This window comes from Phocoena sinus, chromosome 3 (genome assembly GCF_008692025.1).
Source record: "Phocoena sinus isolate mPhoSin1 chromosome 3, mPhoSin1.pri, whole genome shotgun sequence".
In the NCBI taxonomy this organism is placed as follows: domain Eukaryota; kingdom Metazoa; phylum Chordata; class Mammalia; order Artiodactyla; family Phocoenidae; genus Phocoena; species Phocoena sinus.
Window position 1 is genome coordinate 9,250,789 of NC_045765.1, and position 22,884 is coordinate 9,273,672.

The following is a 22,884-nucleotide window of genomic DNA, read 5'->3' on the forward strand; positions in this document are numbered from 1 at the left end:
ATATCTGCATCTCTGTTCCTTTCTTTCCTCGAGTCTCTCCATCAATGTCACCGTCTCAGAGAGGTCCTTCCAAAATAACTCCCCCTCCTCTTCTAGCTGGCCCAATGCCTGCTCCATTTTTCTTATAAAAGCTATCTCTACCTGACATGCTAGATCTATCCAAGCTCACTCTGTTTTTTCTGGTTTCTCTGCCCTAAAACATGAGTTTCTTATTTGTTCTATTCATGGCTGTATCCATCCCCAGTGCCTGGGGTAAGGCCTCATATTGAGCATAGATGCTCAATAAACACTTGTCAAATGTTCACAGACGTAGAACTTATGGTTGCCTAAAGGGAAAGGGGGAGAGGGATAAATTAAGAGTTTGGGATTAACATATACACACTACTATATATAAAATAGATAAACAACAAGGACCTACTTGTTGAGTAGAGTACAGGTTACTTACTCTACTCAATATCTTATAATAACCTATAATGGAAAAAATCTGAAAAAGAATATATATGTATGTATATATATACATATATACATACACAAACATATATATCTGAATCACTTTTCTGTAAACCTGAAACTGACACAACATTGTAAGTCAACTATACTTCAATAAAAGTTTTTAAAAAGAATAGATATTTAAAAAACACATTTGTCAAACAAATAAGTAACAGAACAAATGAAGCTGATCATTTTTCTCAAGTGTTACAGGTGAAATGACATGCTCGATTCTGTCATCTGTGACTTTATTTCTGGGTGTGGTAAAACTTGTTATTTTGCGAGTTGAGGGGACCTATTTCAGTTCTCAAGAAAAACCGAGACGGGAGTTTCTATAAGCAGATGTAGTTCATTTGATTAAATTTCCTTTGCTAACTTCTCAGGATACACATGAATATATAAGTAAGCATTTATTCAAGTTCCTGACTTAACAGAAGGGTTAGATGCTGAATATAATTTGTAATTGCCTGAGAATATAGTAAGCTTGAGTACTTTTGTTTCCGTAATTAAGTGTGAGGTTCTTGTTGCAATGTGAATCAAGATTATTTCAAGTACTTTATATGAAAAGAACTTTTTTTTTCCTTTTGGAAAGGCTCAAATATATACAGAAGAGACAATAGAATAATAGCCTTCCGTGTTCCTATCTTCCATTTTCAATAATTAACAACTTAGGACATATCTTGTGTTACTGTATCCCAAACTTTAACATAACTTTACTTTGCAAATTAAAACAAACCTTTCATTTGCTTTAACGTAACCCTAGGTTACGTTAAAGCAAACCTCAGACATCATGTGATTTTATCTGTAAATATTTTAATGTGTACTTCTACAAGCTAAGGACTCTGCAGCTGCTGTGGAAAATGGTACAGCGATTCCTCAAGAAATGAAACAGAATTACCATATGATCCACCAATTGCAATTCTGGGTATATACCCCAAAGAATGGAAAGCAGGGACTCAAAGAGATATTTATACACCCAATGTTCGTAGCAGCATTGCTCACAATAGCCAAAAGGTGTAAACAACTCAAATGTCCCTTACTGGATGACTGGATAAACAAAATGTGATCCATCCAGCCAATGGAATATTATTCAGCCTTAAAAAGGAAGGAAATACTGACAGCTGCTATGACATGGATGAACCTTGGAGACATTGTGCTAGGTGAAACAGGTCAGTTACAAAAGGACAAATATTGTATGATTCCACCCATATCAGGTGTCTACAGCGGTTGAATTCATAGAGACAAAGTAGAATGGTGGTTACCAGGGGCTGGGCTGGGAGTGAGGAATGGGGAGTTAGTGTTTAATGGGCACAGAATTTCAGTTTGGGAGGAAGACAAAGTTCTGGAGATGGCTGGTGGTGATGGTTGCACAACAATGTAAATGTACTTGATGCCACTGAACTATGCAGTTAAAATTGGTTAAGATGGTAAATTCTATGTTATGTGTATTTTATTACAAAAAAAAAAAGGCTGACTTGCTTTCAAACCATGGACATAATGCCATCTATGGCAGAACCAGGTGGTATTTTTCAGTCCTTACCTTGCTTTGTGTTTGGCAGCCTTTGACACTAGACTCCCCCATCTCCGGGACTTCTGTGGCATCACCCACCAGGTTTTCCTCCCACCTCCTTCCTGATGCCTTCCAGTCTCCATTAGGGGCTTCTCTTTCTGTGCTCTGCCTTTTTTTTTTTTTTTAACATCTTTATTGGAGTATAATTGCTTTACAATGCTGTGTTAGTTTCAGCTCTAGAGAGATTTGCACTGACAACTAAATGCTCCAACTTGGAAGCACCCACTTCATTCCCACTGAGAGCTCATTGGCCAGAACTAGTCACATGGCCTCAGCAAACACAAGGGGACCAGGGAATGCCATCTTACCACGTGCCTGAATACAGAGAAAGGGAAATATTTGGTGAACATCTATAATGCCTCTCTCAGAGAATAAGTCTTTTTGGGGGATCCAGAGGGAGAAAAACAGCTATTTTATTTTAGGAGGAGAAATATGGAGCCTTAATGTAATAGTTACCTCTTGCTGTGTAACCAATTACCCAAATCTTAGCAGCTTTAAAAGCAATCGTTTATTACCTATAGTTTCTGTGGGTCAGGAACCAGGGTGCAGCTTATTTGGGTCCCCTGTTTCAGGGTCTCTCATGAGGCTGCCAGCAAGGGGTCAATGGGGACTTCATTCTCATCTGAAGGCTTAACTGGGGAAGAGTTCCCTTCCAAGCTTAAACATGTGACTGTTGGAAGAATTCAGTTTCTCATGGGCTGTAGGGCTGAGGGTCTCTGTTCCTCACTAGATGTTTCTTGGAGGCTGCTCTTGGTTCTTTGCCACGTGGGACTCTCCATAAGGCAGCTCACAACACTGAACCTGGCTTTCCTCAGAGTGAGCAGTAAAGAGAGAGATAGAGAGGGCATGCAATGTGCAAACCAGTCTTTTTGTAACTTGATCTCAAAAGTGCCATCCCATCACTCTTTCATCTTTTATTCATTAAAATGAGTCATGGACTTCCCTGGTGGCGCAGTGGTTAAGAATCCACCTGCCAATGCAGGGGACACGGGTTCAAGCCCTGGTCCGGGAAGATCCCACATGCTGCAGAGCAACTAAGCCCGTGCGCCACAACTACTGAGCCTGCACTCTAGAGACTGAGAGCCACAACTACTGGGCCCGCGTGCCACAACTACTGAAGCCTGTGTGCCTACAGCCTGTGCTCCACAGCAAGAGAAGCTACTGCAGTGGGAAGCCCATGCACCACAACGAAGAGTAGCCCCCCACTCGCAGCAACTAGAGAAAGCCCGCGTGCAGCAACAAAGACCCAACGCAGCCAAATAAATAAATTTAAATCAACTATACTTCAATAAAATTTTTTTAAAAAGTGAGTCACCTGGTTCACAGATATAGTGGAACAAACTAGTGGCTACCAGTTGGGAGGAGGGAGGGGCAATATAGGGGTGGGGGAGTGAGAGGTACAAACTATTGGGTGTAAGATAGGCTCAAGGATGTATTGTACAACACGGGGAAAATAGCCACTATTTTGTAATAACTGTAAATGGAAAGTAACATTTAAAAATTGTATTAAATTTTTTTTTTTAATTTTTAAAAAGGCAAAGATTTTAAAAAGGTCCCACCCACTTTCAAGGGGAGGGTGTTACATAAGGGTGTGAACACCAAAAGGCAAGAATCATTGGAGGCCTTGTAAGAAGCTGCCTTCTACATTTAGAGATCAGAATTTAAGTGATATTTAATTGACACGTTTTTATTGAGAGCTAATAGTATGTACTGTCTGCACTGCTTTGTATAACACGCCCCAAAGATCTATTTGACTCTTAATTCCTAGTGGCTGCACTCTCTATTCCACTCTCCTGCTTTGTTCTTCTCCTTAGCACTTAACACCATCTGACAAACTATGCATTTCTGTCTTTATTCCATTTTTTTCCTGTTTCCACCCAGCTCCACAACAGTAGGGATTTTTGTCTGTCTTGTTCTGTGCTCGGAAAAAATCACTTGGCATATAGCAGGTGCTCAATAAAATGAAGGAATGAGTGAAACTTGAATATATGTAACGTTTTTGTAGCCACTTGTTTATTTATTTTAACTTTTTATTTTGACAAAATTTCAGACTTACCAAAGTGTTGTAAGAACAGAACTAAGAGTTCCTGTATATTGTTCATCCAGGTTCTCCAAATGTTAACATTTACTCCTTCCACTTTATTCTCTGTCTACCCACCACCCTTGAGCCATTGAGAATAATTTATAGATATGATGGCCCTTTAACCTTATATACTTCAATGTTTTCTGAAGGGCATTTTCTCATATAACACAGCACAACGATCAAAATCAGGAAATCAGCATTGGTACACTATTATTATCTAATCTACAGACCTTATTCAGATGTCACCAACTGTCCCAATAACATCCTTTATAGCAAAAGAAGATTCTGGCTCCCTTGTTGGATTCGGTCGCCATGTCTCCCTTAACCTGGAGAAGTTTCTCAGTCTTTATTTGAACTTCCTGACATTAACACTTTCAAAGAATATAGGCAAGTTGTTTTGTAGGATGCCCCTTATTTTGAACATTATGGAATTCAATTTATTCAAATGATAACAATCGTGGCACGAAGTCCCCAGAAGTCATGCTGTACCCTTCTTGGTACATCATACCAAGTGGCATGTGATGTCAATTTGCCCCGTTACTGGTGCGCTTTTTTTTTTTTTTTTTTTTTTTTGCGGTACGCGGGCCTCTCACTGTTGTGGCCTCTCCCGTTGGAGAGCACAGGCTCCGGACGCGCAGGCTCAGCGGCCATGGCCCACAGGCCCAGCTGCACCGCAGCATGTGTGATCTTCCCGGACCGGGGCACGAACCCGCGTCCCCTGCATCGGCAGGCGGACTCTCAACCACTGCACCACCAGGGAAGCCCTGGTGTGCTATTTTTCATCACTTGCTTATCTACCAGTGCACTCCACTCTACAGTTACTATATTTACCATTAAAATGAACAATTGTGCGTGCGGAGTAACTATATAAATGTGTTACTCCTTGCACTTTTATCCATAAGAGTCCTTGTACGTTTTATGGTGATTGCCAAATTGCCTGCATATACAACTTTCACCAAAATAAAAACTAAAAATGCAATATTGCACCCAGCCCTGAGATAATTAAATACGATTCTCCAATGAAAGCAACCAGGAATCCTTGGAGAAATGGCTAATTCTAGGGCAGGGCCGTGAAGGATGAACCTGGAGCCTCTTACGGTGCCAGAAAGTAAGGAAGCTTAAAAAAAATGGGAGCACATCAAAGGAACACAAGAACCAGTCTGAAGGAGCTCCCAATGGCCAAAGGGAACATTTCAAGAAACAAAATAAATAATATAGTTTGCGTGGGTAATCCAAAGAATAAAATAAATATATGAGTCTGTACTGTTATAAATAAAAGATTAAGTAAATGAATAAGGGAGAAGAGACAAATTTCCCTTACAAAGTATTCTAAAGAATATAGAGCTACCACATGATCCTGCAATCCCACTCCTGGTCATATACCCAGAGAAAACCATAATTCGAAAAGATACATGCACCCCAATTTTCATTGCAGCACTATTTACCATAGCCAAGACATGGAAGCAACCTAAATGCCCATTGACAGATGAATGGATAAAGAAGATGTGGTGTGTATATACAATGGGATATTACTCAGTCATATAAAATAATGACATAGTGCCATTTGCAGCAACATGGATGAACCTAGAGGTTATCATACTAAGTGAAGTAAGTCAGACAGAGAAAGACAAATATCATTTGATATCACTTATATGTGGAATCTAAAGAAAAGGTACAAATGAATTTATTTCCAAAACAGAAACAGACTCACAGACATAGAAAACAAAATTATGGTTACCAAAGGGGAAAGGAATGTAGGAGGGAGGGATACATTAGGAGGTTGGGATTAACATATACACATTACTATATATAAAATACATAATCAACAAGGACCTATTGCATAGCACAGGGAACTACACTCAGTATTTTGTAATAACCTGTAAGGGAAAAGAAACTGAAGAAGAATTTATATATATATATATATATATATATATATGCTTCTTTTATATAAGAAACATATATATATTCAGTTATATATATATAACTGAATCACTGTGCTGTACACCTGAAACTAACACGATACTGTAAATCAACTATACTTCAACAACAAAAAGAATATATGTAGATCCTCTTCCCTCCAGGAGATGGAGCTTAATCTTCTCCCCTCTCCTAACTAGTGTGGGGTGGGCTTAGTGACTCATTTCCAAAGAGTAGAGTAGACAAAGGGAAAAATAGTAACTCAACAGTGGAGAAAGCAGTTAGGCATTGTTTTAACCAAGTGATCAAGGTCACCATCATAGTGCTAAGTCATATGGATGTCATGGCTTGCTGATATGATGCAATGAGGATGGCATTTCACCTCTGTGGTCTTCTTCCCCCAAATCCATCATCAAATTCTAATCATGAGAAAACAGCAGGCAAACCCAAATTGAGAAACATTCTAAAAAATACCTGACCAGTATTCCTAAAAATAATCGAAATTGTGAGAAACAAGAAAAGAAACTGTCATGGACCAGAGGGACTACAGAGAAAAGATGACTCAAAAGAATGTAGTATCCTGGATGGGATCCTGAAACAAAAGGATATTAGTGGGAAAACCAGTGAAATCTGAAAAAAGTGTACAGTTTAGTTAATAGCATTGTACCAATGCTGGTTTCTCAGTTTTAACAAGTGTACCTGTCCCAACACATGCATAGCCTCTCCGTTATCAACATCCCTTTCAGAGTGGTGAATTGGTTACTACTGATGAACCTACATGGACACATTACAACCAAAGTCCATAGTTTACATTAGGGTTCACTCTTGTTGTTGTATATTCTATGATTTGGACAAATGTATAATGACATGTATCCACCATTATAGTCTCATACAGAGTAATTTTACTGCCCTAAAAACCCCCTGTGCTCTGCCTACTCATCCCTCCCTCTACCCTAACCCTTGACAACCACTGATCTTTTTACCGTCTCCATAGTTTTGCCTTTTCCAGAGTGTCGTATAGTTGGAATCATACAGTATATAGCCTCTTCACATTGGCTTCTTTCTCTTAGTAATTTGCATTTAAGTTTCATCCATATCTTTTCATGGCTTGGATAACTCATGTCTTTTAGCGCTGAATAATATTCCTTTGTCTGAATGTACCAGAGTTTATCCATTCATTTACTGAAGAACATCTTGGTTACTTCCAAGTTTTGGCAGTTACGAATGACGCTGCTATAAACAACTGTGTGCAGGTTTTTGTGTGGACATAGTTTTCAACTCCTTTGGGTAAATACCAAGTAGCGCTATTGCTGGATCTTATGATAAGAGTAAGTTTAGTTTTGTAAGAAACCAATAAACAGTCTTGCAAAGTGGCTGTACCATTTTGCATTCCCACCAGCAATGAATGAGAGTTCTTGTTGCTCCACAACCTCACCAGCATTTGGTGGTGTCAGTGTTTTGTATTTTGGCCATTCTAATAGGTGTGTAGTGGTATCTCATTGTTGTTTTAGTTTGCATTTTCTTAATGACATATCATGCGGAGAATCTTTTTCATATACTTATTTGCCATCTGTATATTTTCTTTGGCAAGGTGTCTGTTAAGGTCTTTGGCTCATTTAATTATCAAGTTTGTTCTTATTATTGAGTTTTAAGAGTTCTTTTTATATTTTGGATAACAGTCCTTTATCAATATTGAGTCTTCCTATCCATGAACATGAAATATCTCTCCAGACTCTGGTGATTTTTTAAAAATCTATTTACCATCATATTAAAAATTTTTTGTTGTTGTTGTTGTTGCACCGGGTCTCTGTTGCTGTGCTCGGGCTTTCTCTAGTTGCGTCGAGCAGGGGCTACTCTTCTTTGTGGTGCGCAGGCTTCTCATTGCAGTGGCTTCTCTTGTTGCAGAGCACGGGCTCTAGACATGCGGACTTCAGTAGCTGTGGCGCACGGGCCTAGTTGCTCCATAGTATGTGGAATCTTCCCAGACCAGGGCTCGAACCCATGTCCCCTGCATTGGCAGGCGGATTCCTAACCACTGCGCCACCAGGGAAGTCCCCCTACCATCGTTCTTGTTTGCTTATTATATACCAGTCATTGTGCATGCTTACCTGCTTGATCTTAATTAATCCTTACAGCAATCTGTGGGGTAAAGAGTCACGTCTCTATTTTACATAAAAAAACTGAGGCTCAGAGAGGCTAAGCACTTTTCCAAGAGCACACAGCTAGGAAGTATTAGAGCTAGCATTTGTACCCAGGTCTGCATCCAGAATTTGACTCTGTCTCATTTGGTTTTGGAAATTTGCAGGACACATACTGCTGTGCAATATTATGCCCGGAGTGACAGCCACAGTCCATCTCTGGATTCACTCTTGAGTGCCTACATCATGATCTGCAAATATCTGGATTATCAGATTTGGGTTTTGTTGTTTATACCCTCCGTCTCCCAAAGATCTTGGTACTCATTCTCAATGGGTATCCAGACTAGAAGACAGAGACCAAATGTCTTTTGGCTGATCCATTCTTGCAACTCAAAATGACTGGATTAGTTGTTCATTGTTTTAGCAGCCAAATGAATGTGATTTGCAGCTATTTATTTGGGGCATTTATTTCAGAGTTGCTAGCCCTGTTCAATTGAATATAATTCTCAGAGCCAGTATGGTAGTGCTGCTGCTGATTGATAAATTAAGTCTCCAGCTGGCAGATGTGTTGAAGATTAGAACCAATGGCTGAGACTGATTTCTGGAGGCCTCTTGTTAAACTGCTTCTGTCTGCAATGTTAATGAGATTCTAAATCTTTCTACCTGGTCAACATTACTAATTTGGATTAATGGTGGAAAGAGGGCAAGGAACTACCTACTGCAGTCATTTGAGGAGCCTATGAAGATTTCTTGCCCATCCATTTCCATCTGCTAGGTGATATGTAAGATTCCAATATTAGAGATTCATTCCTTTGGCTATATAAATTTTTCATTCTCTGTAAAGTGAATCCATTAGGATAATGCACCTGGGTCCCTGTCACACTTTAGGGTGCGCGAGTTGAGTTCTTTCCAGAAAAGGGAAGTAGAGCAATTGAGAGGGTTGGAAGACTTTGGAAGATTCTGAGGAAAGAGAGAGGAACTCCAAGATGTCAAACTTCAGGGTTAAGCAAGCTTTGGGAATGCCATTTGGTGAGAAGAAAGCATAGATTCTTCTGCCACCTTGACAGGGGGCATTTGGGAATATGTGTGGGTATCTTTGCTTTTCACAAGACTGGGAGTGCTACTGACCCCCAGTGGGCATATGCCAGGGGTGCTCAACAACCCACAATGCACCAGACAGACTCAAACATCAAAAACTGTTCCACCAAAAATGCCAACACCATCACCACTGATAACTTTAGAGAATGCCAAGATAGGGATAATAAGTTTGTCCCTTTCAGAGCAGTGATTAGCAAACCTGGATGTACCCCCACTGACTTGCTGAATGAAAATGAGGGGAGAGGGAGGGCCCAGGAATCAGAATTTTTACAACACTTTGCAGGCATTTCTGACATACAGCCAGCTTGTCTGCTGTCTAGGCTTGGGTTAGGGTGTCTTGGAAGATTTTCTTTGTCGTCTGGTAAAAAGGCGGCCAGAGTTTGTCGTAGAGACTTCATGGTTAAAGTCCACAAGGAGAATTATCACAGATCACTAGGACAAGTGGCGCTACCTGGGATCTACATTCAGAAGCATTACAAACATTTTCTGTTGAAGTAGAGAACACCCAGAAAACTGCACAACTTATAGGTGCACAGCTCAATGAAAACTTTCAAAAGGCGCAACTTTTACAAAGTGAACTCACCTGTATAATTACCACTTAAATCGAGAAGATTCTAGAAGCCCCCCCCCCCCGGCCTTGTGCCAATGACTCCTCTACCCTCAAGGGTGATGGCTACTTCAACTTCTAAAGCACAGATTCATTTTGCCCATTTTGAAGTTTACATAACAAAAATTACACACCACGTTCTATCGTATGCCTGGCTTCTTTGATAGAAAATCGTTTGTGAGGTTCATCCATGCACTTGTGTGTAGCTGCTTCTGATCGTCCATTCTCATTGCTGCAGAAGGCTCTCTGTGCAAACGCCCCACGGAGTATTGATCTATTCTGCTATTGATAGATATTTGGGAAGTTTCCAATTTTTAACTAGTATGAATATGACGCTGTTCACATTCCAGGGAGTGTCTTTTAGTGGACCTACGTACTCATTCCTCCTGGGTTTATACCTAGGAGCGCTGATGCCGGGTCACAGGGTATTCACAGGGTCCAGCATTGGAAGAAATGACCAGTTTCCCAAAGTGTTTGTATCCAATTACCTCCACCCAACAGAGTCAGAAGGAGTTTCAGACCCAGGTCAGTGACCTGGGCATGTTTTAAAATCTCTCTCAGCCTCAATGTTTTCACTTGTAAAGTGGGGCTTCTATGAAGACTTGTAGATGCTTTATCTTGGTAAGGACTTTCTCAGTGAGGGGTTACTCTTTTCTGAAAAGCTCTGGGTCTTTAGAAATCTCTGTAGGTGATGCTTATGCTATATGAAACTCAACTGTCTTCTTGGGAAAGTCCATCATAACAAGTTATGTGTAAGTTCACTTTGCACAAGGCAGCCTTCTTATATGACTGGCTGTTCGTATCCATGAACGTGGGATTACTTCTTGATTCATATTAACTGTCATTTGCCTTTGAAATCTGAAACATCAAGTACAAAAATCATTAATATTTATTGAGAATCCTACACATCCCATTTCCTTGCAACTCTGATCACTCTTGGTTTAATCATTTTGTCCATACCTTGACAAGTTAGGAAATCTTAAAAGTGCTACAGGTAACCTGTAAAGGCTTACCCATAGGCACAGAATGGGGAATATATGTTAAGACATATCATCTTTTCTAGTATGTTTCAAATGAACTCATATACTGATGGGGGAGGGCATTAAATAGGATTCAACCAGCTAAGCCTTGAAAAAATATTTTTCTTCTTCGTCCTCTTCCCCTTCCTCTTTATCACCCCTGCCTTCTAGTCAATATATTGCTTTTGCAAAAATTCAACAGTTTCTTGGTACATCCACTTTGGAAGACAGTTTGGTGACATCTTACAGACCTTAGATATGCTACCTTGTGACCCAGAAATTTCACACTTAAGGCTGTTCCTACAGAAATGCATATTTATAGGTGCCAGGATCATTCAAGGCAGGAATGTTTAAGAGCCTCAACTGGAAACAACTTAGATGTCCATCAACAAGGTAATGGATAAACAGATAGTGGCTTACTCTTTTATTGAAATACCATACAGCAGTGAAAGTGAATCCATCGCAGCGACATGTGACAACAGCAGATGAATCTTAAAGACATAATGCGTTTTTCAATTTTATTTTATTGAAGTACAGTTGGTTTACAGTGTTGTGTTCATTTCTGCTGTACAGCAAAATGATTCAGTTATACACATATATACATTCTTTTTCATATTATTTCCCATGATGGTTTATCATAGGATATTGAATATAGCTCCCTGTGCTATATTCCTTGGATGAACAACAGGGATACCTTGTTGTTTATCCATTCTGTATATAATTGCATCTGCTAATCCCAAACTCCCGATCCATCCCTCTCCCACCCCTCCCCTGCCACCTTGGCAGCCACAAGTCTGTTCTCTGTTAAAGACATAATGTTGAACCAAAGAAACGAAACATCATAGAGTATATACTGATGCTTATATTCATATAAAATCCAAAAAGATGCAAAGTGGGACTATTGTTTAGGAATGCACAATAAAGTAGTAGAAGTATAAAGAATAGCAAGGCTATTAATACCATAAAGTCAGGATGTGATTATTGCTGAGGGAATTGGGCACATGTGTGTTTCCGGGGAGCCAGCTCTGGACCTGGGTGTTAGTTCCATGAGTGCTAGTTTCACAGCAAATTCTTACACTGTACATTTATGCTTTGAGTATTTTCCTGTGTGTTTTCACTTTCACAATACAAAAAGGGGAATGGGAAATAAAACTGTAGTGGCTCTGGAGAGAAGCGAACACCATGCAACATATATAAGCCAGAAGCTTTATCCAGCCAAGTAGGACCTGGTTAGTTATCCGCCCCTGGCAGTTAAGATTTGCCACCTCTGGGGTTTTTCCGACGATGGGGGTCAATCTTTCATTCCAGCTTGCAGGGCCGATTTGAAACTTTCACAGAAGTACCATCAAACCATTCTCCCAGTTTTTAAAATTTGTCTTTTGCTAAATAGAGCAAATTTGTGTAGAGGACTCACTGCACCTCTAGACTTGAATCTCCTTCCTTTTCTACCTTTAAGTTTCTTCCTTTCTTCCTCCCTCCTTCTCCTTGCAAAGTGCTGGGAGTGTCCGGCTGTCTGCAACCGAAATGGAACCCGCTGAAAAGCAAGGTTTCCTCCCAAGGGAGGAGGAATCTGTCGTCCCAACTTCCCCCTTGCCTCCCGACCATCCGGCTCTCCCCTCTCTGCCCCACAAAACTCCGCTGAGACAGGTCCCTTCGCGCCTCCGCGATTGGTCGCGGGCCATCATGTGCCGACACTTTGGGTGGGTCTTTCTCCCGTTAAACTCATCAATCGCTCCTCTTTGGAGCCTCGCTGGCCAGTGGTTCAGACCTTTGCGCCCATTTCCTCCCCCCACGCCCCCCCCCTCCCCGCTTATTTCCTCTTCCCCCCACCCCTCCACATCAGTCTTATTTTAGCAAAACCTAGAGGAGAAGGAAGAGGAGGCATTGGGAGGCGGGGTGGGGGGGCGATGGACGCTAGGCATTGCAGCATCCGGGAGCAGCTATTGAGTGGCTAAACGAACGGCGCATACCTCTCTCCCTCTCTCTCTTGGTTCTTTTTTTTCCTCCTGTTGGGAATTTTCAGGATTTCATTGCTGCAATTTAACCCCAAGATGAGGCACGGTTGAGCGAAACGCTGCGCGCACACTCACGCTCCTTCGTGAGCAGAAGAGGCAGCCGCTGGTGATTCAGGAAGAAAAAAAAAAAACAAAAACACCCGGACCCTGCGGCTTCAAGACTCCTTAAGAGCCCTTCGGAGCGTTTTCCTCCCCCCTCCCCTTCTTTCCTTAATACTCTTAATTTTAATTTAATTTCATTTATTTGGCTACAGATCTTCCAGCATTTTTAAGGTCTAGGAACTCAAGCAAAACAGAAAGGGGGATTTTTAAATTTGGGGGGCTGCCTTTCCCCCACCCCCCAGCAAAGACTTGGGCTTTTTTTTTTTAACAAAAAGTGTTTTTAATGAGCCGGGCGCACTCCTTTTGCAAGATGCCAGCCTGACCCGGACCTCGGAGGAATTTGAAGCTTCCACTGCGTCCCGGGGGGCGTCCTTTGCAAACCGTTCGAGTCTTAAAGGGGGTGTGCGTTTTTTTTTTTTTTAACTGTGTTTTTTTTTTTTTTTTTTCCTTCCGGAGTGGGTGGACTGGGGATTGCCTGGATTCCTTCCTCGGTTATTTTTTGCCTTGCTTCCCTCTCCCCTCCCCCCCTCCCCGGCCCCCGCGCCCCGCCCCCGCACCCTCCTCCAGCCCCTCCTTCTCTGGGGTCAGCCAGGAAGATGTCCCGAGCTGCTATCCCCGGCTGGGGCCGGGCAGCCGCCTTGTGAGCCCCCGACCCGAGGCGCCGAGCCGCCGCCGCCCGATGGGCTGGGCCGTGGAGCGTCTCCGCAGTCGCAGCTCCAGCCGCCGTCTTCACAGCCCCGGCAGCATCAGCATCAACATCGGCGGCGGCGGCGGCGGCGGCGTCTTCCGCATCGTTCGCCGCAGCGTAACCCGGAGCCCTTTGCTCTTTGCAGAATGGCCCGCTTCGGAGACGAGATGCCGGCCCGCTACGGGGGAGGAGGCTCCGGGGCAGCCGCCGGGGTGGTCGTGGGCGCCGGAGGCGGGCGAGGAGCCGGGGGCAGCCGGCAGGGCGGGCAGCCCGGGGCGCAAAGGATGTACAAGCAATCAATGGCGCAGAGAGCGCGGACCATGGCCCTGTACAACCCCATCCCCGTCCGACAGAACTGCCTCACGGTCAACCGGTCTCTATTCCTCTTCAGCGAGGACAACGTGGTGAGAAAATACGCCAAAAAGATCACCGAATGGCCATATCCTTTGCCCAAACCCCGGCAACTGCGCCTCCCCCTCCTCCCTCGCTTCCCCTCTTCCAGGCTGGGAGAGACCCGGGGGTTGATGGGAGGCGGGGGGGTGGGGGTGGTCTTCCAGGGGCTGGGAGAGGGGGCACCGGGGAGGAGTGTGGAGCATCTCTGCACCCCGAGCTGGGTTGAGGTACCGTGGAGGCTTGGGGTTGTGGGTGCCGGGGGAGTGGATTCCTCCCAAGGACCGATTTTAGAATGAGGGCTGGGCCCTGGGGTCGTACAGGGGCCTTTAGAGCCAGTTCCGGATGGGTCAGAGTTCTCCCCGAATGAGCGTAGACCAGGCCGGGGCCTGAGCACTCTGCGCAGGGCAGAGGAAGCATGGGGTCCTTGGCTGGGTTTCCTTAGCCGCCCCTCGCCGGAATCCACGGTTGCCTCCAGAGCTGGAGCCCAGTCCCAGCTCTCAGGCCTCTCCACCCCTGCGTGCCCGAGGTTGGGGGCTGCCCTCTCAAGGAGGGTGCCTAGGGGTTCCCAGGGCCAAGAGCCAGTGGGAGAGTATGTGGTCTTCACACTGAGGGGCCAGCACTGACCAGAATTAATATCTCGGGGTGGGCCGCTGGCCAGGAAGGGACGGGGGGCATTTTATTATTCCCCATGTCTGCAGGTTCCGTTTCCTTCCACCCACTGATTAGGGACCTCATCATCTTTTGAGGTGTAGAAAACATCCCGTTTGCCCCATCTGGGGCCCTGACCTGGAAGACCCAGGATGGGCTACTTCAATAAGAAAGATAGGACAAGAGAAAATGAGGTGCTGGGTCCTTCCTAGGGTGCCGTGTTAGGCCTTGGGTTGGAATCTGCTTCTTCCACCCTAGAGACCCGGGAGGGGACACCAGGAGAGTCAGCATCCATGTGGACATCTTGGGCAGGTAAATGCCTTTTTTTTTTTTTTAAATTAAAGACCCAGAGGAAGAAAGTGGAGTACACATTTTCCTCTGTTGAGATGCTACCAAAATCCGGATCCCCTTGTGTTTCTTTAAATTCGTGCCTGCTTGAAATAAACCTTGAGGAGGGCTTAACATCTGTTGAGATGTAGGGAGGCAAGGATGGGTAATTAGTCGGGCTTTCTAGCAGTTATCTAAGCATGACCCAGATTCCAAGCAGGGGGACAAACCCTGCTTCCCAGGCTGACTGGCCACCGTGCCGTGCCCAAATGTGCCGCTCCTCGGCTCGGTTCCAACTGGCTGCCCTCGGAGTAAAAACGAATGGGGCTGGTTGGGCCCATGGACTTCACTGATGAGCCCCCATCCTTTTTGTGTATGGTTTTGACAGGTATATACTCAACAGGGCTGAGCCCCAGGTGGTCCTGGGGTTGCTTATTTGAGGAACACGTTGGCTGGTGGATTCAATTTTAGGGGCGACCAGAATTGAGCAGGATTTTGGCTACTGGGTCCGGAAACTGTAACAGAGGCCTCTGAGGTTTTGGAGTGTGTGTGGGCAGTCTGCTTCTAGGGTGGTGAAAATTAAGAGGTTCTAGCTGCTGTCTTTTTGGAGGGGTGTACCCCTAACCACGATGTCATTTTGATTGGTGCCCAAGCCAGGAGCCAAGTCTTTGCCTCCTAAGTTTCAACCTTGTGATTATCTGTTGAAATGCTCAGGGGTCTTGTAATCGCTCTGCCTGTCTCCCCCCCAATCCCTGGAGGAGTGGGGGGAGGGCATGGAGAATGGCAATGTGTCAACGTGCGCAATAACAGAATACTCAGGGGTGTCCGGGAGGGATTCACTGGGCTGACAGGTTTCCGTGTTGAAAATGGCTTTAGATCGCCTTCTGGAGCCTGGATTTGGAGTCTACTAGGAGGAAAGGAAGAAGGTGGGAATCCTAATGTGTCCTTAGCTCACCCCGGTCCAGCCTGAATCCTGCAGATCAGAGGGCTGTTGGGGAGGGAAGGGATGGCAACAGTCCCTCGGAAGGAGGGATCTTAAGAGAGGGATGCAGGTGAACTGGTAGCGCGCAGTCCTTTAGAGGTTTTCTTTGGCTTTCTTGCTCTTGGGAGCTTTGTGACGAGTTTGTGCATTTTGCTTTTTGCAGCCAGTTTTTGTTCTCTCTCTGGCCTGAGGCAGCAAACACATCATATAGCCCCACTCTCAAAGGGAAAGCTCTCCATCCCCCAATCTGTCACCAACCAGAGTCATCCAGGACTGAGCTTTCTCTGGGGGGGAGGTGATGAGAGGGGAGGGGACAGAGAGATGGGGGGCTAGATAAGGGCATTTGGGCCAGTGCAAAGAAATGGAGTGTGGAAACACCAAGGAGTCAGGGCCTTGGACTTGAGTATCTAAACATGGAACTCAAGTCCAGGAACATGGACTTGAGTATCTAAATATTTCTGCCATTAAAAAAAAGTGTTTAAGTACTTATTTAGAACTTTTTCAGGGCCTCTCACTGTTGTGGCCTCTCCCGTTGCGGAGCACAGGCTCCGGACGCACAGGCTCAGCGGCCATGGCTCACGGGCCCAGCCGCTCTGCGGCATGTGGGATCCTCCCGGACCGGGGCACAAACCCGTGTCCCCTGCATCGGCAGGCAGACTCTCAACCACGGCGCCACCAGGGAAGCCCTAGAACTTTTAAAATAAAGTCTAATGTATATATATACACACATGGGAAAGTATACAACTGAAGTCCAGATTAGTTAAGTGAACATTCATGCCACTGGCACCCAGGTCAACGAAAAGAATGTAACCAGCTCCCCAGAAAGTCCCCTCCTGCCCCCTCCCAGTTACTCCCCCCCGATAAGGGTTACCGCTACCCCGACTTCTGACCCCATGGGTTCATTTGGCCTCCTTTTGAGCCTCCTGTAAACGAAGTCAGAGGCTGTGTTCTTTTGTGCCGGGCTTTTTTTTTTTTTTCTTAACAATCTGTCTGTGAGATGCATCCATGTCACTGTGGGTCGTTGTCGGTTGTTCCTTCTCATCGCTGTGTGATATTTTATTGTTTGACTCTCCCACAGCATACTTCGTTCTACAGTTGAGGGCCATTTGAGTAATCTCCAGATTGTGCATGTCTTTGGTTGAACTTTTTGGGGAGGCGTTTCTCTTGAGTTTATACCTAGGAGTGGAATTGCCACTGCCGTTCTTTGATGCGCATGTCGCGGAACGTGTATTTGGAAGTGGCATTTACTGAGGGTTGCAGGTGAGTGGGCAAAGCAGGTTCTTCACCGTCACGGGGAGGAGTCCGTCAGTGGCTGTTCCATGAACTTGGCTGTGTGCTCCGAGGGCCTAAGAGTGTTACTTCCAAATGCGGATTCCAGCATGGTACGCTGGTGGAGGGAGGGTGCAACCTTGCGTTCCCCATGGTCACGGGCACTTTGCCACTGTGATTCCTTCCCCTTCTGCACCCCACTTTCCTCGGGAGCTCAAGCTTGAAGCCATCAGTGAGAATTAAGGGGTTCTCATGAATTTCATTTTTCTCTAAGTCAGGAGACCCAAATGGAAATCTGTGATGTTCAGATTTCCATCGGTGCTTTTCACTCTTGAAGGATTCCAGGCAGCAAAGCTGTCTGGATCACACACCTTGGTTCCGTGTTCTCCTCGACTGGAAGTCTGATTTAAATATGGTTGTGACGGCCTCTGGTGATGGCTTCTAAAGAGCTCAAATCTGTCAGCTCAATAAGGCGCATTTGCCAACCTTCCTAGAGCCCCCACTTAATGCCGCTTGTTCCTTCTGACGCGCTACCAAGCGCCAATGTGAATGTCATCTTCCCCCAGTCCTGCTGATGCCAGCAGATCTTGCGCTGAGTGTGGTGTAGGAATTTGGGCCGCGGACTCAGGTCTGTGTTATCACGCTCCTTCTCCTGAAGTGCTTGCAGGATTCCGGGCTTTCATACCCTTGTTTTCAGGACTCTTAACAAGAAACCCAGAGTCCCATCACATCAGGTAACCCACGGACACTGGCTGATTGGCGCTCACCCCCTCACTCACCTCATCAGAGTCTTGGCCCACCCTGAAAATTAGCTTGTGCTAGAAGGGCAGGAAAGAATGACTGTATAATTCTTCTACTAGATCAGCGTGGCAGGTACTTCCAGAAGGGCAAAACTCTGGGAAGTAGGAATTAGCATGGTTTTTTTCCCTTGGGTTCCCCGCCCCCCACCGCCCGCCGCTGCAAAGGTGCGATTCCTCCTCCGCAATCCCCAAATCTAAAAAGCTCTGAAAACCGAAAGATCAGCTCATTTAGGGGTTAAAAAACTACCTTGAACTCACCCAAATTTATATGCTTAATTTACAGTCTTAAATTTATCCCACTTGGTGTGCATTTTGGTATATTTCACTGAGGAAACAGTAGATATGCTTGATTATGGGGTGCTGCTCTGGCAGACCCAGTGGGAGTGTTACGTATACATGGTAGCACTTTGCAAACTTTCCTGAGTGTGAGGATTGCCTTGTGAAAGTGATGACTCTGGTCCAGCAGGTTTGGGGTGGGGTCTGGGATTCTGCTCTTCCAACAAGTCTCTAAGGATTGCCTATGCTGCTAGTACATGAGTGACACTTGGAGTATCCAGGTCACATCATAGATGCATCCTGTTATCTTTTTTTCCTTTTTCTCAAAGACCGGGTTTATTGCGGTATAAATTACTTCCGGCAAAATTCACCCTTTTAAGCGTAAAGTTCTCAGAGTTTGACAAATGCATGCAGGCATGTAGCCACCACCCAAATCAAAATGTGGAACAGTTCCATTACCCCACAATATCCCCCAGTGACCCTTTGAGTCAGCACCCCCCTACCCAAGTGCCTTGCAAGCACTGATCTGTTCTCCATCCTTATAGTTTTGCCTTTTCTAGGAGGTCGTATAAACAGAATCATATCGTATGTAGTCTTCGGATTCTGGCTTCTTTCATGCAGCCTTCGAGATCCATTCATGTTGCTGTGTGTGTATCAGTAGCTCATTCTTTTGAGTGCTGAGTAATATTCTATGGGATGCCTGGACTGGAGACTGTTCATCCATATCCCAGGAGATTTGGGGTGTTTCCAGGTTGGGCGATTATGAATAGAGCTGCTGTAAACATTGGTGGATGGATTTTAGTGGGAACTTTGGGAACGTACATTTTATTTCTCTTGGGGAAATAAATACCCAGGAGTAGGATTGCTGGGTTATGTGGTAAGTATGTGTTTATAAGAGACCGCCAAACTGTTTTCCAAAATGGTTGTGCCATTTTACATTCCCATCCCTGTGATCCCTTTAAAAACACCCAAGTTCTGGGCTTCCCTGGTGGCGCAGTGGTTGAGAGTCCGCCTGCCGAGGCAGGGGACGCGGGTTCTTGCCCCGATCCGGGAAGATCCCACATGCCGTGGAGCGGCTGGGCCCGTGAGCCATGGCCGCTGAGCCTGCGCGTCCGGAGCCTGTGCTCTGCAACGGGAGAGGCCACGACAGTGAGAGGCCCGCGTACCTCAAAAAAAAAAAAAAAAAACCACCAAGTTCTAAGCTCCAGAGCACATCTGGCCTCGAGGGTTTAGCGTAAAGGATTGTGGATGTGTAGAAAGTAGAGGAAGCGGTAGCCTTAAGTGCCAGTCAGAGAAATGAGAAAGGGTGAGGATGTCATTTGTAGCTCTGTTCCTGCCCTGGTTTGAGGTCTAGCAAGGGAGGGGGGTCTCCAGTGTGGGAGAAGGGGGTCTCTGGTTGGGGGGTGCTTTGGTTCTGCCACTCGGCAGTAAAAAGCAGGCTTCCCGAGGCCATAAGACCTATATCCATCATGGTACTCACCACTGCCACCCCATCACGCCTGGCACACTGTAGGCACTCCATTAATGTTTGCCCAGTGAGCGACAAAAGTGCTTCTCTTCACCCAGTTGCCAAATCTTCGAGATCTGATTCACCTATGTACCCATGTTTTAGCTTTTCAGTGGGTTTTAGGTGTGGATCTTGGAGTGACAGGAGGGGTGTGTGTGCATGAGGGTATCAGACCAAAGGAGGTCTCTGAAATGTTAGTGCTTGAGAAACTGGGGAGCAGTGGTTCCTTGAGAGTGGAGTCTTCAGGGGATTTCGGGGGGACATCTGTTGGGTACTTGGGAATTAGGTACACACCCCCCCCATTGCCTCCCCAGTAACAAGCACACAACATGCACTCCTCCAACGATGGAAGACGCCACCAGGAAGGTGGATTCAATCCAGAGATGGTCAGGACCCTGAAGCCCCTCAGTTAGTCCATTTCTGGGGATGCTAACTCAGCTCCTCAGGAGGGATTCCAGGTGGTGCTGTGAAATACAACAGAGAGGTGAGGGAAAGCACCCTGAACTTTGGGTCAGCCAGGCCCGGGTTCGAATGGCCCACCCTAGCCAGGCTGCCTTGGGCATCAGAGCCTCAGTTTCCTCATGCACGTGAGGAGGATGTTGCTTCCGATATAGCATGTTCCTCGGAGGACTCTGGAGGAGGTCACGTGGGGTCATGCATGAGAAATGCCCAGTACAATGTCCGGCATGGAGAAAGCTCCAAAACGCATGGACCATAATATTGGAGAGCACTTTTCGCTCGTTATGTTCCTTTTTGGAAACTTTGACTAGAAACCGGGCTCTCTGGGTAGGAGTGGGAGCAAAGGCCCCTCAGTTGACTGGCCAGTTTGGATTTATCAATCTGAGTGTGGCACTCTTGTGTTTTTTTTTTTTTTTTAACATTCACAGAATATTTTTTTAAATTAATTTATTTACTTTTTAAATTTATTTTTGGCTGTGTTGGGTCTTCGTTTCTGTGCGAGAGCTTTCTCTAGTTGCGGCGAGCGGGGGGCCCCTCTTCATCGCGGTACGCGGGCTTCTCACTGTTGTGGCCTCTCCCGTTGCGGAGCACAGGCTCCAGACGCGCAGGCTCAGCGGCCATGGCTCACGGGCCCAGCCGCTCCGCGGCATGTGGGATCTTCCCGGACCGGGGCACGAACCCGCATCCCCTGCATCGGCAGGTGGACTCTCAACCACTGCATCACCAGAGGAGCCCCACTCTTGTTTTTTTAATTGAAATATTTGATTTACAACGTTGTCTTAGTTTCAGGTGTACAGCAAAGTGATTCAGTTATACATATACACATATATATTCTTTTTTTCAGAGTCTTTTTCCTTATAGGTTATTATAAAATATTGAGTGTAGTTCCCTGTGCTATACAGTAGGTCCTTGTTGTTTATCTATTTTGTATATAGTAGTAGTGTGTTTATGTTAATCCCAACCTCCTGATTTATCCCTCCCCCCCTTTCCCCTTTGGTAACCCATTTGCATTCTCTTTTCTCTCTGGAAGCTTTAAGGGAGGAAAAATGTATGCCCACTTGACCTATTTTTCTGTTCTCTTCGGTCTGAGATAAAATTGTCTTCCTCTCCCTTGATCCCTTCCTCTGTGGGTGACAAGGTAAGGGAGTTTTAAAATGTATAATTAGCTTCCCTGCCCACCGCCCCCCACCCCCATCTCCTTCTTCTGAGCCAAAGGGTCCAGCCCAGGATGGAGGCTGCAGGCTTAGGACAGCTGCTGTGGCCGCCCCAGGTGACTCCTGAGAGTTTAACAATAGAACCCTGCTCAGCTTTGGGGTTAGAATGCATCCCCCTCTTCCCCCAGTTTCTGTCTTCTTTCTCCCCTCTCCCTCACTTCCTGGGAGAATAGAGAAGGCAAGGAACATTCCAGGAGAGGGATCCAGGTGGGTGGGCTCAGCAACTTATGTTTCAAAACCCACTGGGCTTTAGTCCTTGTCTGGGTAGGGTGAACAGATGTCCCAGTTTGCCTGGGACTGTCCTGGTTTTAGCATCTTGAAAAATCCAGCAGTTCTGGGCAAACAAGGAAGCTGGTGACCCTACTGGTGAGTTCTTAACACTCCAGAGATGAAGGGAGCCAGAGATGGTGCCAATGCCCAGGAAAGGAGAAGATAGGTAGCTTTTTCCCTCTGAAAAGCTGAGACTTTATCTTGGGATGAATTGTGCTTTTGGAAGCTGCTTATTTAAGGCAGCTAATGCGAGAGAGATCCCGGCTCTGAAGCGCGAAATTCCAGAGTTAAATACGGATCAAGTTTTGTCGTCTCTCTTGGGTCAGAAGCGACTTTATCTTCTTTTCAGCCTGGGAGCATTTTTGGGTCTTCCTTTAAGGTGTTCCCTGCTCAGGTTGGACCTGGAACTTGGGATTAGCAGCCCTCCCCCCATAACACTATTTAGGAGGCCCGCCCCCCACCTCCCGGGAGCAATGAGGGAAACTCAGTTTCGTCACCCACCTGCCAGTAAATAATAATCACACTGTTAAGTTCTGTTCTTATTTTAGGCCTGTGCGTAAAATATTATATAATTTTAAACCAATTTTAAAAGTATTTTTATAAAGCGGCGTTTGCAGGAGGGCTAAGTCTGATCTTAAGAATAAATGGACATATTCGTCTTAAATGAGACATTGGTATAGACCTAGAACTTGCTCTGTGTGGGGTTACACAGTTTCTGACCTGCCATATTCTTTTATCTCATTGACCTTTATTACTTCCTTTATTAAGAATAATGGGCATGGGCACCTCTGCTGACCTTCACTTTCTGCTATAAAATGTTTGTGGCGTCCATGGAGGGATGTCCTTGTCTTAAGCAATAGCACCAGGGGTGGAGGCTAAAAAGGAGGAGAAGAGGTGAGGAGGGGAAGTAATATAGGGTGGAGATGAAGCAAAAGGCTTGGGGGGGCAGGTGACCCCTGCAAATCTCAGCTCTAGCTCCCAGTAGCTGTGCCTCAGTCTCTTCATCTGTAAAA

The 22,884-nt window shown here is 45.3% G+C and overlaps 1 protein-coding gene across 1 annotated transcript in view; it reads left to right on the forward strand.

The window, feature by feature from the left end:
* CACNA1A (calcium voltage-gated channel subunit alpha1 A) overlaps positions 1-22,884 on the forward strand; it is a 312,111-nt gene that overhangs the window by 63,867 nt on the left and 225,360 nt on the right. The window contains exon 2 of the mRNA XM_032627805.1: positions 13,872-14,165. Coding sequence (XP_032483696.1) covers positions 13,873-14,165 — 293 coding nt within the window. The 5' untranslated portion in view covers position 13,872. The remainder of the gene's footprint in view (positions 1-13,871; positions 14,166-22,884) is intronic.